The sequence below is a fragment of the Panthera tigris genome, chromosome F3 (assembly GCF_018350195.1).
Source record: "Panthera tigris isolate Pti1 chromosome F3, P.tigris_Pti1_mat1.1, whole genome shotgun sequence".
In the NCBI taxonomy this organism is placed as follows: Eukaryota; Metazoa; Chordata; class Mammalia; order Carnivora; family Felidae; genus Panthera; species Panthera tigris.
The window spans coordinates 64,011,156-64,027,197 of record NC_056678.1 but is presented as its reverse complement, the minus strand read 5'-3'; the positions used below and the strand labels follow the sequence as shown (position 1 = coordinate 64,027,197).

At 55.7% G+C, this 16,042-nt stretch overlaps 2 protein-coding genes across 2 annotated transcripts; both read left to right on the top strand.

Moving 5' to 3' along the window:
* Positions 1-1,163: 1,163 nt before the first annotated feature.
* Positions 1,164-11,197, top strand: NDUFS2 (NADH:ubiquinone oxidoreductase core subunit S2). Its single transcript, XM_042975767.1, has 14 exons — positions 1,164-1,290; positions 2,093-2,199; positions 4,985-5,175; positions 7,386-7,506; positions 7,679-7,791; positions 8,055-8,129; positions 8,285-8,362; positions 8,539-8,624; positions 9,020-9,139; positions 9,816-9,945; positions 10,222-10,317; positions 10,496-10,579; positions 10,722-10,779; positions 10,972-11,197. The coding sequence occupies exons 1-14, from the start codon at positions 1,196-1,198 to the stop codon at positions 11,007-11,009; spliced, it is 1,392 nt and encodes a 463-aa protein (XP_042831701.1). The 5' UTR covers positions 1,164-1,195; the 3' UTR covers positions 11,010-11,197.
* A 542-nt stretch (positions 11,198-11,739) lies between these two features.
* FCER1G (Fc fragment of IgE receptor Ig) lies at positions 11,740-15,833 on the top strand. Its single transcript, XM_042975768.1, has 5 exons — positions 11,740-11,888; positions 14,597-14,688; positions 14,860-14,895; positions 15,287-15,307; positions 15,444-15,833. Exons 1-5 carry the CDS (start codon positions 11,840-11,842, stop codon positions 15,504-15,506), a joined length of 261 nt encoding a protein of 86 aa, XP_042831702.1. The 5' UTR covers positions 11,740-11,839; the 3' UTR covers positions 15,507-15,833.
* Positions 15,834-16,042: the final 209 nt, after the last annotated feature.

The window sequence follows — 16,042 nt, the reverse complement described above, 5'->3', positions numbered from 1 at the left end:
GGGACGAGGGAGGCAGAGCCTCTGCCTGGCTGCCCAGTCCACCCCGGGGCCGGGCCCAGTCAGTTCCCACAGCCAGGGATGTGGCCCCACCCTTTGGTATGGTTCCCATTAGGTCAACTCCCAGGCTAGAAGTCTGGCTTTCCTCTCTTTCTCCACAGCTAAGAATTCCCTGCCTCTGCCACTTTCCTGGTCCGTCGGCCCCACCCTGCTGCACTGCTGGTGGGCTCTCAGGGACCCTGGTGCGGGGAGGGGGAGAGATTTGGGGAAGGCCTCTTTCCAGGCTCAGAGCGGGAGGGATGTGCAAACTCAGCGGGTGGCCCAGCGGGAGCTGGGTTTGGAGGCACAAGGAGAGAACAGAACCGGCCTCCAAGGCTGCAAAACGCTTTGTCTGTTCCATACAGGACTGGGATCGGACTCCTGGTGGTACTACATCTCTACGCCATTGCCAGGGGCCAGGACTAAGGCGGGGTCGGAAAGACCGGAGGGAAAAAGGGCTGACCCCCAGGGAAGTGGGGTGTGAGGCATCTCTCAGGTCGCTTCCTGGGTCTGTCATTCTGCAGCTTCTGGAAGCCTGGCAGACATCAGGGTCACCCACAGGGGGCCTCCCCGCCTCTTGGCCGAGGTGGCTCCTACACACCCAGCAGCCCACTCCAGTGCTGGTGGCCTTGGCGTCCTCCTCGTTTTTCATTTGGGTTTGGCGGGAGCTCTCGGGCCCGCCCAGCCCCGCTTGGGCCCCCTCTTCCCTAACCCACTCAGGCCGTCTGGAAACGAGCTGGCTTTCCCCGCTCCGAGTCTCTTGGCAAAGCCTGGGGCTGCCCCGGGAGGGCCGGGCTCAGAAGCCGCCATCGGGAGCGGGGCTCGGGCAGGGGGCGGCCCCGGCGGGGCGCAGGAGAGCGAGGGAGAGCCGGGGGGGGGGCGGCAGGGCACACACAGAGGGTCCCGCGGGGGCCGCAAGCTGCTCCGGCTCCCGCCTCGGCGAGTCAGCCACGAGCTGCCAGGTGTACCGCGCCCCGCCGCCGCTCTGAGAGCGAAAGTGAAGCCCTGGCGCCGAACCCGGATGTAGTCGGCGGGCGCCCGCGACCCTGCCAGCTTCCAAGAGGGCGGCCCCGTGGCGCCAATGGGCGGGAAGCCCGCGAGGCGGCGCGCAGGAAGCACTTCCGCCCGTTCTCCTTCCCGCAGTCCGCGGCGGGGCAAGATGGCGGCGCTCAGGGCTCTGCGCAGCCTCCGCGGCGTCGCGGCCCAGGCGCTGCGGTCCGGGGTCGGGGGCCGGCTGCCCGTTCAGCCCAGCAGGTGAGACTCCGGGCAGCCCTCGACGCGCAGCCCCCGAGGCCAGGGTTTCTCGGGTCTGGGGTCTCCGCGGGCCCTGTGACACCCCCCCCCCCTCCAGGAAAGAATGACCCAGGCCGGTGACCCCCTCGCCCAGGCCTTCTGTCTCGGGCTCCAGGATGCAGTGGCGCCCGCCCTGGCCGAGGGAGGAAAGAGGGTCTCGAGCTCTTTCTGCCAGGGGTGAAATCAGCGGAGGGCCGCCCGTGCCCTTGAACGTTAGTGATAGTGTCACCTTCCCCTTGTGCCTTGCTGCTTCTCCCGAACCTCATCACGGGTGGCGTGGGACTGCTGAAAAGTCTCGTTAGACGAGAAGAGGGAGATAAAGGAGGAGCACAAGCCAAGACACCTCCCTTGTCCCCGCGTCGGTCCCAGGGCATCACTCGGGTCTTACCTGGGCCGAGCCGCGGAGCCAGCATGCCCCTCCCCCGCCATGCACCGGCCCGGGACACCTCTTAGTCTTTGGTTGACCGTGAACAAACACCTTTCTTGCGTTCATATTCACCAAGGTGGAAAGAAGAATATGATGAGAAGTGGAAGGAATTAGGATCCCTAACCTTGCATGCCCAGGAGTGACCAGGAATTAGGCAGTTAGTAGCAACGGAGCCTCTAGAGGTCCAGCTCGTTCTGCCTAAGCTTCGCTGTGTGTCAGTCACTTGGCTTTGGAGAATCCCAGGCACTTCCCTGGGCCCACCTGAGAGTGAACGGGAACAGAGGAACCAAGCCCTGTTGAGGCCCCTGTGTCCAGGATCTGTCTTTAACTCCCTAGAGGTTCTCGGCAATGGCAGCCAGATATGGAATGGGCAGAGCAGTTTGGGGGAGCGGTCATGTACCCCACCAAGGAAACGGCCCACTGGAAGCCTCCACCTTGGAATGGTGAGTTCCCAGAGCTCCTGTCCCAACTCACACCCATCGCTGCCCCACGCTGTTTGCCAAGTGCTCCTGAGCTCTCTGTCAAAGCAAGTTTTAGCCCCCGCCCCCCCGCGCCATTTTTGCTGATTTTACTAGCAATGCCACAGACACGATAACGGCAGGTATTTGTCAAGCAGAGAAGGAAAGGAAGAACATTCCAGGAGAAAAAGAGTAGGTCCCAGTCAACCCTTGGAGGTCCCTACCAGATTTATCTTTCTCCCTGCAGCTTTTTCCAGAGGTTCAGTATATTTCCATGTCCCTTGGAAGCCAAGGTGGTTTTTCAAACCTTCAAAGGCACTGCTAGTTGCTTTTCAAAAAAGCCACACTAACAGTAGCTGAGTGCTTCCCAGGTGTCAGGAGTTTTGTCTGACTTATTGCATTTAGTCCTTGCAACAACTCCATGAGAATGATGCCGGTATTGTACCGCTTTGGAGGAAATTACGGGGCCGGGAGATTAAAACTTGGTCAAGGGCACATAATCGGATTTGTGTCTGGGTCTGTGTGACTCCAAAGCCCATGGTGAAGAATTTGCGTTGCAAAGTTAAGCTCTTGGCTTCAAACCTCAACTCTCCATTTACCAGCGAATAAAGCGGCTATTTCACAGCATCACTGTAAGGATTAAGTGAGATTGTAACGTGGACCGGTTAGTGTAGTGACTGGCACACGGTAAGTTCCTCCGTAAGTATTGTTATTAAGGGATACTGATAATTGAGCCATTACACCCTACTGCCTGCCAGCACTAATCTGTCTCTGTGTAGGTGAGAGTTTCACAGATACTTCCTTGTTTCTGAGATTTGATCTTTGTTGATTCCATAGCCTGGGATGCTCTTCTCTGCCTATTTGAATCATTCCCTGTATTTAAGAACCAGCTCTTGGGGCGCCTGGGTGGCTCAGTCGGTTAAGCCCCCGACTTGGGCTCAGGTCATGATCTCACAGTCCGTGGGTTCGAGCCCCACATCGGGCTTTGTGCTGATAGCTCGGAGCTTGAAGCCTGCTTCGGATTCTGTGTCTCCCTCTCTCTCTCTGCCCCTCTCCTACCTGCACTCTGCCTCTTTCTCAAAGATAAATAAATGTTAAAAGTTAAAAAAAACAAAACAACACCAAAAAACCAGCTCAGATCCTGCCTTTGTGAATTCTTCACAGTATTCTTTTCTGCCTTTAAATATTTAAACTTTTTTTAATGTTTATTTATTTTTGAGACAGAGAGAGACAGAGCATGAACGGGGGAGGGTCAGAGAGAGAGGGAGACACAGAATCCGAAACAGGCTCCAGGCTCTGAGCTGTCGGCACAGAGCCCGACGCGGGGCTTGAACTCACGGACCGCGAGATCGTGACCTGAGCCGAAGTCGGCCGCTTAACCGACCGAGCCACCCAGGCGCCCCTCTTCCTTTAAATATTTAACAGCTAAGCCACTTAGTTGGTAACTCTGTTACTAGTTTCTCACGTGTACTTATTTCCCAAATTAAATCGTATGCTTTTTGAGGGTAACAGCTGTCATTCAGTGGTAGCAAGAACTAAATAGACATTTCCTGAGTAGTTGGGCATTCATCAGATAGATTTGGAAGGCCGGGTATCATGGTGGTTAAGAGCGTGGACCCTGAGGGGCGCCTCAGTGGCTCAGTTGTTTGAACATCTGACTCTTGATTTCCGCTCAGGTCGTGATCTCACGGTTCGTGAGGTTGAGCCCTGCGTCAGGCGCTGCGCTGACAGCGTGGGATTCTCTCTCCTCCTCCTTCTCTTCTCTCTCTCTCTCTCTCTCTCTCTCAAAATAAACAAACTTAAAAAAAAAAAAAAAGCTGAACGAGCTGAGCTAAATCCTGGCTCTTGCCCCTTGCTAGCTGTCTGAGAAATCATTTATCCTCTCTGGCCTCAGCATCCCCAACAAAATAAAGATAATAATAGAATGTACTACTCGTATGGTTATTAGGGGAATTAAGTTAATTAAAATCAGTGAAGGGCTTAGGTTGGTGGTTGGTACGCAGTAAGAGCTATACAAGTGTTATCAGTATTATCATCTTTAAAAAGGTCGGGGGGGGGGCACGTGGGTGGCTCAGTCTGTTAAGTGTCCGACTTCGGCTCAAGTCCTGATCTCACGGTGCGTGGGTTCGAGCCCCGCGGCAGGCTGTGTGCTGACAGCTTAGAGCCTGGAACCTGCTTTGGATTCTGTGTCTCCCTCTCTGCTCCTCCTCTGCTCGTGCTCTCTCCCTCCCTCCCTCTCTCTCTCTCTCTCTCTCTCTCTCTCAAAAAAACATTAAAAAAAAGAAAAGGACTCTGGGAAACATGGAAGGGCGAGATTTGGGTGCCTGGGTGGCTCCGTCAGTTAAGTGTCTCAACTCTTGATTTCGGCTCAGATCATGATCTCACAGTTTGTGAGTTCAAGCCCCACATTGGGCTCTGTGCTGGCAGCATGGAGTCTGCTTGGGATTCTCTCTCTCTCTGTCTCTCTCTCTCTCTCTCTCTGTCTCTCTCTCTCTCTGCTCCTCCCCCACTGGTGCTTTCTCTGTCTCTGAAAAGTAAATAAACTCTAACAGAAAAAGAAAGAGCAAGGTTTGTGCGTGGTCCCCCCTCATGAGAAAATCTCGATCTCCCTTCCCGTTTTTCCGTGTGATGGTCTTCTTCCCCGTTATGTTGGCAGTTGGGAAGTTAACAAGGTGTGGATTGGTGAGGTGAAAGAGGGACGGGGAGAGGCTGACTCCTTGCTGTCTCCGGGGAGTCACCATTTGGCTCTGAACTATTTCCCACTTCTCAGATGTGGACCCTCCAAAGGACGCAATGGTGACGAACCTGACCCTGAACTTTGGGCCCCAGCACCCAGCAGCCCATGGAGTCCTGCGACTAGTGATGGAGTTGAGTGGGGAGATGGTGCGCAAGTGTGACCCCCACATCGGGCTGCTGCACCGAGGAACCGAGAAGCTCATTGAATACAAGACCTATCTGCAGGTGTGAGGGCGAACAGGGGCCTGCTGACGGGACCTAGGCATGCTGTGGCCTGGGGCATTGCCAGTTTGCTGCCCCCAAAACCCCGGGGGAGGAGGGTGTTGAGGATGCAAGGACCGTTTTGGTTGGAGGACGGAGGGACGTGGCAAGGGATGTTTGAAATCCATCCAGATCTGGTTTATCCAGCAGAAATGCTTTGGAGCCGGAACTACACCACCGGCTTTTCTCCGGCTGACTTTTGGCTGACCCCTTTGCCCTTTTTCGAATGCCTCAGTTTCCCTGTTCTTATCATACTGATACGTCAAAGCCGCGATCCCTGGGGGCAGGGAAAGGGGGGAGAGACGTCAGTTCCCTAGGACGAACAGCCGATTCTCGTATCTTCCGGCTGTCTTAAGTTTGTTTTCGAAACACTCAGTGAGTCAGAGTGACCGAGAGAGGGTTTGTGGCAGTGTGCCGTGTTTCAGGAGAGCTGTGTGACCCCCAGTGGTGAGGGTCAGGTTTGAGGGAATTGGAGCTGGGGTGAGCATCTGAAAGTTTTGTCTTAGTGTCATGAGGAGAGGGCTTGATGACACAGGGTGACGGGGTTAGGACAGAGCCAGCTGACTAGACTGCGCTGCCCCCGAGAGTCCAGGCACCGATGGTTTCTGGTCCCAGAGACCGTGGAGCTAAACGGTGCGGCACTAACCTGCGTCACAGTGACATCAGGACAAGAACTGGCTGTCCCCCGAGAGGGCTGTCGTAGCCCCGCCCCCTTCCTGGAAGCTGAAGCTGGTTCAGTGGTTCGGCAGACAGCTAGACTTGGCTTTCTTGGTGTCCCGGGGAAAGAACCCTTTCTCCCCAACTGTTCCCGCCAAAAGCCAATCCAGTCCTTCTCAGGGCCCTGTCTTCCTGAAATCTCTCACTCACCCGATCACTCTGACAGCCTTGTGGGCCAGAGGAGCGTTGGCTGTGGTGTGCCGGGGCCAGCTCAAGCCTGCTCGCGAGAACAGAGTGTTATGTTTCCGGGCATTTTGTGAGCCAGTTGTTAAACGTAGCCATTACTAAAAATTAAATGATCTTGGCTTACAATTGATTGATTGATTGATCGATTTTTTAATAATTTTTTTTTAACGTTTTATTTATTTTCGAGACAGGGAGAGACAGAGCATGAACAGGGGAGGGTCACAGAGAGGTAGACACAGAATCTGAAACAGGCTCCAGGGGGGGCACCTGGGCTCAGTCGGTTAAGCGGCCGACTTCGGCTCAGGTCATGATCTCACGGTCCGTGAGTTTGAGCCTCGCGTCGGGCTCTGTGCCGACAGCTCGGAGCCTGGAGCCTGTTTTGGATTCTGTGTCTCCCTCTCTCTGACCCTCCCCCGTTCATGCTCTGTCTCTCTCTGTCTCAAAAATAAATAAACGTTAAAAAAAAAAAAATTAAAGAAAAAGAAACAGGCTCCGGGCTCTGAGCTATCAGCACAGAGCCCGACGCGGGGCTCGAACTCACGGACCGTGAGATCATGACCTGAGCCGAAGTCGGCCGCTTAACCGACTAAGCCACCCAGGCGCCCCTTGGCTTACGATTTAAATAAATTATATCAAAAGCCAGGGTAAGAAGTACTCAGAGCTCATCATTTTCTTGCTTGACTCCTCTGTGCTCCTAAGTGATTTTATTGTCTCTGCATGGCAGAGACTGTGCTCCCCTGCCCAGTGCTGTGCTCAGTTATGTAACGTTGTTAGCTTAAAGCTGGCCCTGCTGGAGTATTTTCACCGTGGAAATGGGCACACGCAACAAATCACCCCTTCAGAGATTTGACTATTAAAGAAACATTTACCGGGGCGCCTGGGTGGCGCAGTCGGTTAAACGTCCGACTTCAGCCAGGTCACGATCTCACGGTTCGTGAGTTCGAGCCCCGCGTCGGGCTCTGGGCTGATGGCTCGGAGCCTGGAGCCTGTTTCCGATTCTGTGTCTCCCTCTCTCTCTGTCCCTCCCCCGTTCATGCTCTGTCTCTCTCTGTCCCAAAAATAAAATAAACGTTGAAAAAAAAATTAAAAAAAAAAAAAAAGAAACATTTACCAGCATGCTGCTGGATATCGAGCACTGCCTTGTTTAGCTCCTGAGACTAGAAGGTTAATGCAGTGTAGACTTTTGATGCCCACTGAGAGCAATGCCTTTGGCAGGCAGTCTGAGGGCTCCTGGCCTGTCAGGTGTGAGCCAGGTTCTTCCTTCTTCCCAGGCTCTTCCATACTTTGACCGGCTAGACTATGTGTCCATGATGTGTAATGAACAGGCCTACTCACTGGCTGTGGAGAAGTTACTCAATATCCAGCCTCCGCCCCGGGCACAGTGGATCCGAGGTATGCCCGTCTCCTTCCTGTGGCCCCGCTGTGAGCGCAGCCTAGTGCCCCTCCCGCACCATTCCCATCGTGGGAGCATCCAACCCAGGCTTAGTTCGCAGACCCTAGACGCTGCCCAGAACTGCTGTGTCCGCTCGCTGTCGATCCTCTCGCTGTCTTCCTGTCTCTACAGTGCTGTTTGGAGAAATCACACGGCTTTTGAACCACATTATGGCTGTGACCACACATGCCCTGGACATTGGGGCTATGACCCCTTTCTTCTGGATGTTTGAGGAGAGGGAGAAGGTAAGAGAAGGAGGAAAGGATAGGATAGGCAGGGAGGTACTGGAAATGGAGAAGGTAGGAAGGAGCCAAGGGATGGAAAGGAGACAGAACGAAGAACACGTAGAGGAAGAAGGTATATTTAACTTGGGTTCTGTCCTTGAGGAACTCTGTGTCATGAGGGGTTGGTAGGGCACAAGAAGGCAGAGGGCAGGGGAGTGGACCACCATGTTGCTGGACTTAGGGGCCCAGGACTTTGTCACTAATTCCCAGTGTGTCCTATCAAGATGTTTGAATTCTACGAGCGCGTGTCTGGGGCTCGGATGCATGCTGCCTACGTCCGGCCAGGAGGTGTGCACCAGGTGAGCGGACTCCCCTGCCTTCTTGAACTTTCGGTCCACGCCTGTATCCTCTGTGGCCACTGGAGGGCAGCCCCGGCTGATGGAAACGCCAACCCCGTAGCCCTGGGGCAGGGAGGCTGAGCTGTACTCTCTGTCCTTCTCCGTTTGGCTTCTAGGACCTACCCCTTGGGCTTATGGATGACATTTATGAGTTTTCTAAGAACTTCTCACTTCGGATTGATGAGTTGGAAGAGGTAAGATAGGAACTGGTGGGAAGAGTCCCTCTTTCCCTCTCAAGAAAGGCTTGTGGGCTTTAGTGTACGTGCTGCCGAAGCAGCTTGTGGGTTTTAGTCCCTAGTTGTAAAGAGATACAGAGGCGTTTGGAGGGAGGTGTGGAGGGTGTTCACGCGCCGGTTCTCTTGATCGATAGATGCTGACCAACAACAGGATCTGGCGAAATCGGACAGTCGACATTGGGGTCGTAACAGCCGAAGACGCACTGAACTATGGATTTAGGTGGGAGGAATGACTTCTCTCCTTAGGGGGCGCCGGGGGGGGGGATCGGTCGGCTAAGCGTCCAACTCGGTTTTGGCTCCAGTCACGATTTCACGGTTTGTGAGTTCGAGCCCCGCATCGGGCTCTGCACTGACAGCGCGGAGCCTGCTTGGGATCCTCTCCCTCTGCCCCTCCCCTGCTCTCTTGCACACACTCTCTCTCTTTCTCTCTCAAAATAAATATTTAAAAAAAAAAAAGACTTCTCCCCTTGGGCACGGGGTAGTTCTAGCCTGCTAATCTTGGCTTCGGGGCGGTGTGGCGCCTTCCGGGCCATGCTCCGAGCGTGGGGGCGGAAGAAAGCGCGCCTCCTCTCTTGGTCTGTGGAAAGTGACCCTTGTTCCCATCGTGCCCCGCAGTGGCGTGATGCTGCGGGGCTCAGGCATCCAGTGGGACCTGCGGAAGACCCAGCCCTATGATGTTTATGACCAGGTGGACTTTGATGTTCCTATAGGCTCTCGAGGGGACTGCTACGACAGGTAAGGCCCACGTCCCCTCGGCTCGTTTTCCAGCTGCTTCCCCTCGTCTGACTTGTCTCTCGGCTACTTTCTTTCTGCCCGTATTTTCCCATATCTGCTGGAGCTCTTGGTCTGTTAAACAAGGTGGTTTTTTGAAGCACTTTCACGGGTGTACATCTTCTTTTGCCCTCATCCTCGTGTTTTAGATGGAACTAGTTTTGGCTGAGAAAGCCGAGGCATAAAAAAGGGAGCGATCGGCCTGGATTATCCTGTTAGTGGGGGTTGAGACTAGAATCCTCCTGACCCGGGGCTCTTGCCACCAGAGTCTAAGCTTCACGTTCCATTCTTGTTTGCTGACCCTGAATGAGACTTGCTTGTTTTCTTTTTGAGTCAGTTTGACCCTTACCCATTCTGCGGTCCAGGAAGTGTCTAAGAGGGCAACTGAAGAGGGAAGTACTGCAGGGCACGGTAGGGGGAGAAGATGAGGAGAGGACAGGGGGCAGGAGCCAGTACCAGAACCAGAAGACTGTAGGTTTTACCCAGGGCCAAGCCAAGCAGAGATCCCGCGCTAGGAGAAAAGAGGAAAGGGAAAAAGTCAGCCAGCCCTTTGCGGGTCAGCCACGGGCGTCCTTCCCAGCCTCACGTCCCGTGCCCTGACCGGTCCTCTCTTGCTCTGAGCCTGTCTCATCCACCCCAGGTACCTGTGTCGGGTAGAGGAGATGCGCCAGTCCCTTCGAATCATCTTGCAATGTCTCAACAAGATGCCTCCTGGGGAGATCAAGGTCGATGATGCCAAAGTGTCTCCGCCTAAGCGAGCAGAGATGAAGGTTGGCCCCGGGAAGAGGGCAAAGGGAAAGGGGCCAGCAGCCAGGGAGGAGTACCCTCAGATGACCTCCTCCTCCTCAGTTTTCCTTTTTGGAAGAATTTGCCATATGAGTCTCAACTTCCCGTAGCCTCCTCTGTCACTCTGTCTTCTCTGCTTTCTTGCTCGCTGTGTGGGTTTTAGTTTCCCCGAGGGTAGAGGTTATTTTCTGTGCTGGGGAGGGGGAGGCCCGAGAAACCTTTGGACCGGCTTCCTGATGCTCCCTTTTTCCTCTTTCCAGACTTCCATGGAATCACTGATTCACCACTTTAAGTTGTATACAGAGGGCTACCAGGTTCCCCCGGGGGCCACGTACACCGCCATCGAGGCTCCTAAGGTGAGGAGAGACGGGGAAGGATAAGGCTGTCTGTGCGCTGGGGGACCGGAGACAGATGTCCAAGTAGCTGCTTGGTCACCAGCACGAGAGAGGACACGCGGGCCAATAGAGAGGTTTTCTGGGCAGAGGAGAGTGTTCTTCCTGTTAACGGAGGCAGCGACCTTTCTTCCTTGGACAGGGAGAGTTCGGGGTGTACCTGGTGTCCGATGGCAGCAGCCGCCCTTACCGATGCAAGATCAAGGCTCCTGGTTTCGCCCACCTGGTAAGAACCGACCCCGGTGACTCTCCCTCCAGTAGAGGAGTCCGTAATTTCTGATCTTGGTTGAGATTTTCACGCACTTTCCTTGCTTCTCCTCCCACCCTGCTAATCTTGCCTAACACTGTTGCTGTCTCAATCTCTCCAGGCCGGTTTGGACAAGATGTCAAAGGGACACATGTTGGCGGACGTTGTTGCCATCATAGGTACGCGGCCTGTCTTGTAACAGAGATGCCACAGACGAGGGAGTTCGGGACTCTAATTGGGGGCGGAAAGCGAACACTTCCTGTTCAGCACAGACAATGGGCCCAGAGCCACATCCTCAATCTCCTGGGCACGGTGATGGGTTCTGGATTTTGGATAACACCGCGTTTTTCCTCCTCCCGTCGGTCTCTTAGGTACCCAAGATATTGTGTTTGGAGAAGTGGATCGGTGAGCAGGGGAACAGCGTTGGATCTCCCTGCCGGTCTGCTTCCTCCTCGGAGCCTGGCCGTCTCTGGAAAGGGACTCTGTGTGTGTGTGTGTGTACACGTGCGTGAACAGTTAGCTGTCAGGCTTTCCGTGCATGTACCAGAAAAGGAGAAATTATAATAAATAAGCCGCCTTCCGGCCCCTGTGCCCAAACTTCTGGTATGTCTTCCTCAGTATCTTACTGCCTTTCACTTTGCTAGGAAACTCAAGAATGTTAATTAATTAACCCTGCTCTTCTGTCTGAGACTCGGTTCTTGGCAGTCTTTCCTGTTCCTCGCCACCCCCTTCTCTGACTCTTGTCCTTCCCACTTCTCCATTCCCCGTTTCCTCTTTTCCTCTCGGTTCCCCCCTGCCCAGAATTCGCTGCCTACACAAATTGGTAAACCCCTCTGCCTCTGCCCAAGTCCTGGGTCAAGCGTCATATGCAAGGGAAAGGGCTGTGGTGGGCTCTCAGGGAATTTGAAGGGACGGTTTATTCCAGATGTATCTGAACAGGGGCGGGGGTGACGGCGGGTGGACGCGGTCTTTCTCAAGCGCGGGAGTCCCCCTTTCCCCTGGTGGCAGGGGCCTGGTCACTGAAGGCCTGAGGCGTGAGAGCCCATATCGAGCTCCCTCCGTCGGCCCTTCCGGGAGCCGCCCGGGCTCTAATGCAGGAAGGGGAAGGGGCCGAAGCTGGGGGAAGGCGGGGCAGGAAGGGGGGAACTCTGTGGTCAGGGAGCCACTCGCTGAGCACAGCTGCACAGTGCTGGCAGCGCGTCCGATTCCCGGCTCGCCGCCCTTCAGCTCCGGCCCAAGATGATTCCAGCTGTGCTTTTGATCGTCCTCCTTTCGGTGGAACAAGCAGGTGAGCTGGTTTGGTGCGGGACCGCGAGCCGGGCTCCGGGCTGGGAGTCAAGGGCACGCGTCTGGGGGCCGAGGCAGGGGCAGAGGGGGGCTGGCGGCGGGCAGGTGGGCGTGGGGCTCAGATGGACACCGAGACCTTGAGGCTGGTCCCGTCTGGTCCCCATTGGGGTACGAGAGTCCTGGTTTCCTCCCTTGTGGTCTGGACTTCTTTAGGATCGATAGCGGGCAAGGCTTCAGTGTGGCAGAGAATGGTTGTGTGATGTAGGGCTGGTCTGGGGAGAAGCTCCCTTCCCCATGATCAGCATTTCCTGTGTGGTGTCTTTGGGCCGGTCCGCCGGGAGGTGATCTCTAGCTGGTTAACGATACTGACAGAGCCCCTTCAGGAAGGCGGGAGCCCGTCCTTAGGCTTGGGAGTGAGGCAAGGACAACCAAAATAGACCCGTGTTCTGCCTCCGTGGGCCATCTCCGGCGTAGACCATTCTGCAAACAGCCGCCATGAGTGTGGGCAGCACTCGATGCCCGGCTCCGGAGGCCTGAGCACCGGCCAAGAGATGGGGGCAGATGTGGGGAGTTCTCAGCAGCTCTAGGTTTCCGGTCACTCAGTGTTCGTTTGTTCTTTCTTTCTCTTTCTTTCTTTCTTTCTTTTTTCTTTCTTTCTCTTTCTTTCTTTTTCTTTCTTTCTTTCTTTCCTTCTTTCTTTCCAGTCAGTGTTCATTCCTTCATTATTTTTCTTTCTCTTTCTTTCTTTCTTTCTCTTTCTTTATTTCTCTTTCTTTCTCTCTCTCTTTTTCTTTCTTTCTTTAATGTTTATTCATTTTTGAGAGACAGAGACAGAGTGTGAGCAAGGGAGGGGCAGAGAGAGAGAGGGAGACACAGAATCTGAAACAGGCTCCAGGCTCTGAGCTGTCAGCACAGAACCCGACGCGGGGCTCGAACTCACAAACTGTGAGATCCTGACCTGAGCCGAAGTCGGACACTCAACCGACCGAGCCACCCAGGCGCCCCGGTCACTCAGTTTCTTGATCCGCCACCCCTCGCTCGCTTTGGGCCGCCCGTGTATATGGTTTTTGAAGAGGGTTGCCGCTGAGGCTTGGGGAGGAGGGGGTGAGTGAAACGTCAGGGAGATGGGACATTGAAAGATGGGGGGGGGGGTCCAGCAGCGCCCCTGTGCAGCGGAGAGAGGGAGGGATTCCATGACTGCCGGCATGCTGCCGTGAGGCAAGAACGGAGCAGGGGCACTGAGGCAGAGGGAGGGGCACGAGCTCTGACAGCAGAGAGCCTGGAGTTGAGCTCCAGCTCTCTCCCTTCATCCTCTGGCCCTCAAGGAGTTACTTAGCTCTCTCCAGCCTCAGTTTCTTCATTTGTAAAATGGCGACCACGATGTCTCCCCCCCCCCCCCCAAGGGGTAGTTTTGAGATTTACGCGGTATTGCGTGAAAGCGCGTCAGGGCATAGAAATTACTCCACTGACCTCACTCATGTGCCCACGAGCCTTTCAGATAGGGGCTGAGGGCAGACGGGGGCTGGTGCTCAGACCCTATTTGTTTCTTTTAAGTTTTTATTATGTACTTTTGAGAGAGGGAGACACACAGAGCATGAGCAAGGGAGGGGCAGAGAGAGAGGGAGACACAGAATCCGAAGCGGGCTCCAGGCTCCGAGCGGTCAGCACACCCTGACACCGGGTGCGAACCTGCGAACCTTGAGGTCATGACCTAAGCTGAAGTCAGACGCTTAACCGACCGAGCCACCCAGGCGCCCCCCGCCCCCATCCTTGTTTGATTTTTGTTTTAAGTTTCTGTATTTATTTTGAGAGAGAGAAAAAACCCAAGCAGGTTCCCCACCACCAGCACGGAGCCCCTTGCAGGGCTCAAACTCCCCAACCGCGAGACCGTGACCTGAGCCGAAATCAAGAGTCGGAGGCTTAAGTGACTGAGCCACCCAGGCACCCCGCTGTTTGATTTTTTTTTTTTTTTTTTTTTTTTTTGATTGCACAAAACTTCCTCTCTCCGCGGCCCAGGGTGAGTGAGTAACAGGGCAAGTGTCCGGACGCGGAATCCAGCCTGCTGTCATCCCGCCGAGGCTGGGCCGAGATGCTCTCCCGGCCGTGCGCAGAGCCATCGGGATCTGTGAGGCCTAGGAGAGCAGACACCTGTTTTTCCACTTCGACGTGTCTTGCAGTGGGCCTGAGGGTGATGAGGCTGGGGCTCAGGGATAACCAATAGCTGCCTTCCCTCCCTTCCCCGGCTCACATCCTTCCTGTCCAGCCCTCAGCCACAGGTCACAGGACTCAGCAGAGACACTCCTGTGGTTTCTTCAGTGAAATTTGTCACCGCCTGTCCGTCACCCTGCCCCTCTGGGCTGAGGTTTCGGTCTCAGCCCAGTGAACTCAGATAAGTCCCTTGAGGGCTGTGAAGTGCTCAGTGGCGCCTGAGGAGCCGACAGCGCGAACCCAGGGGGCTCGGCTCTTAGCACCTACCTGTAGGGCGCCATCGAAGTGGTACCCCCCATGCGTCCTGTCCTAGCCCTGCCCTAGTGCGAGGGAGAAGAGGGTAAGCCGAGGAATAGGATCCAGAGAGGAAGCTCCAGTGTCTCTCTCCTCGGAGCCTCCCCGCCAGGCCCCGTCCTACCTGCCGGAGCCCCTTCCCTTCTGTCCCCTGGTGCCAGATCTTCCCTGATGCCCCGACCCCTCGGGCCCCCTCTATCCCCTCAGCCGCCCTGGGAGAGCCTCAGCTCTGCTATATCTTGGATGCCATCCTGTTCTTGTATGGTATTGTCCTCACCCTGCTCTACTGCCGACTCAAGGTAAGGCTGGGGGAGGCTCGGAGGGGGGAGAGGGCTGGCAAGAGGCATGGGAGGGCTGGCCGAGCAGCAGGGCTTTGAGGAGCGGGAATGACAGGGGCTCCCCACGACGTTCGGAGGGACGGGGTTGGGCCACTAACTCCACTGTTACTGATTGCCTTTCCCCCACTCCAGATCCAGGTGCGGAAGGCGGCGATAGCCAGCTATGAGGTAGGGACCCTTCCACGTGTGGGGGTCGGTTTGACGGCCTCTCGGCCTCGGGGTCCGCGGCCTCCGGGAGGGCGAGTCTTGGGTGCGGACCGGCACGAGCTTCAGAGCCCCCGCCCCCCACACCCCATCCCTAGCCAAGTCACGAGTGGAATATTCGGCAGGTGACAAGGGAGGGTCACGTGGAGAGTGACCATGAGCACGGGCGGGTTGGATGTGGTGTGTATATGTGCGTTGGTGGCCATGTGGGCACGTGGCGTTCCTGCCCTGGAGTGTCGCTGCGAGAACCCTCCCGCCCCAGGGGCCTGCCACCTCCCCGGGAGGGGACGACGCTGCCGCGGGACCCTGAAGGAGGGGTAGGTCTCTAATGCCTTTGCCCCTTTTGCCTCCGCAGAAATCAGATGGCATTTACACGGTGAGTGACCCTGTCTCCCTCCACCCCAGCCCTGGGAAGTCGGCAGAAGAGGGTGGGATTTTGTGTGACTGTTGGAAGACATGGGGTCTGTGGGGGTGGGTGGGAGCCCTGACCATCCTCTGACCTCCGACCCCAGGGCCTGAGCACCCGGAACCAGGAGACTTATGAGACCCTGAAGCATGAGAAACCACCCCAGTAACTTTAGGACAGATGCCCTTGGCCGCATCCTTCCGCGCCTGTTCTCCTCCTAGCCCTCATGGTCGGCGTCACACATGCCTCCCGTTAATGCCAGCTGACCCGTCTCTGCAATGATGCTATGCCCGCCCCCCCCCCCGTTACCCCCCCCCCTCCGTTAATGTGCACACTGGTTCTTCCTCCCCGTCGAAGACCTGTGCTCAGATGCTAGTCATGAACGTTTATATTTTCGCCTCCCCTCCTTTCCTCCCCCTTCTCTTTCCCGCCTCCAACCCCCACTCGACAATGACAAGAGAGGACCACCAATAAAGCCGCCACAGACTGGACCCTATTCGTTCATTTACCACATATTTATTCAGCCTCCACTGGGCACTAGGCTGGGTTCTGAAGATACCATTTTTAAGTAAACAGCCCCTGACCTTACAGAGCTCACAATCCAACAGACATCAGGCTGACCCTTGCCTGGACAAAGGGACGAAAGCTGACTGTGGCGGCTGGGGCCGGGGCCGGGGGGTGGGCAGGAATGAGACCCACCGGCCC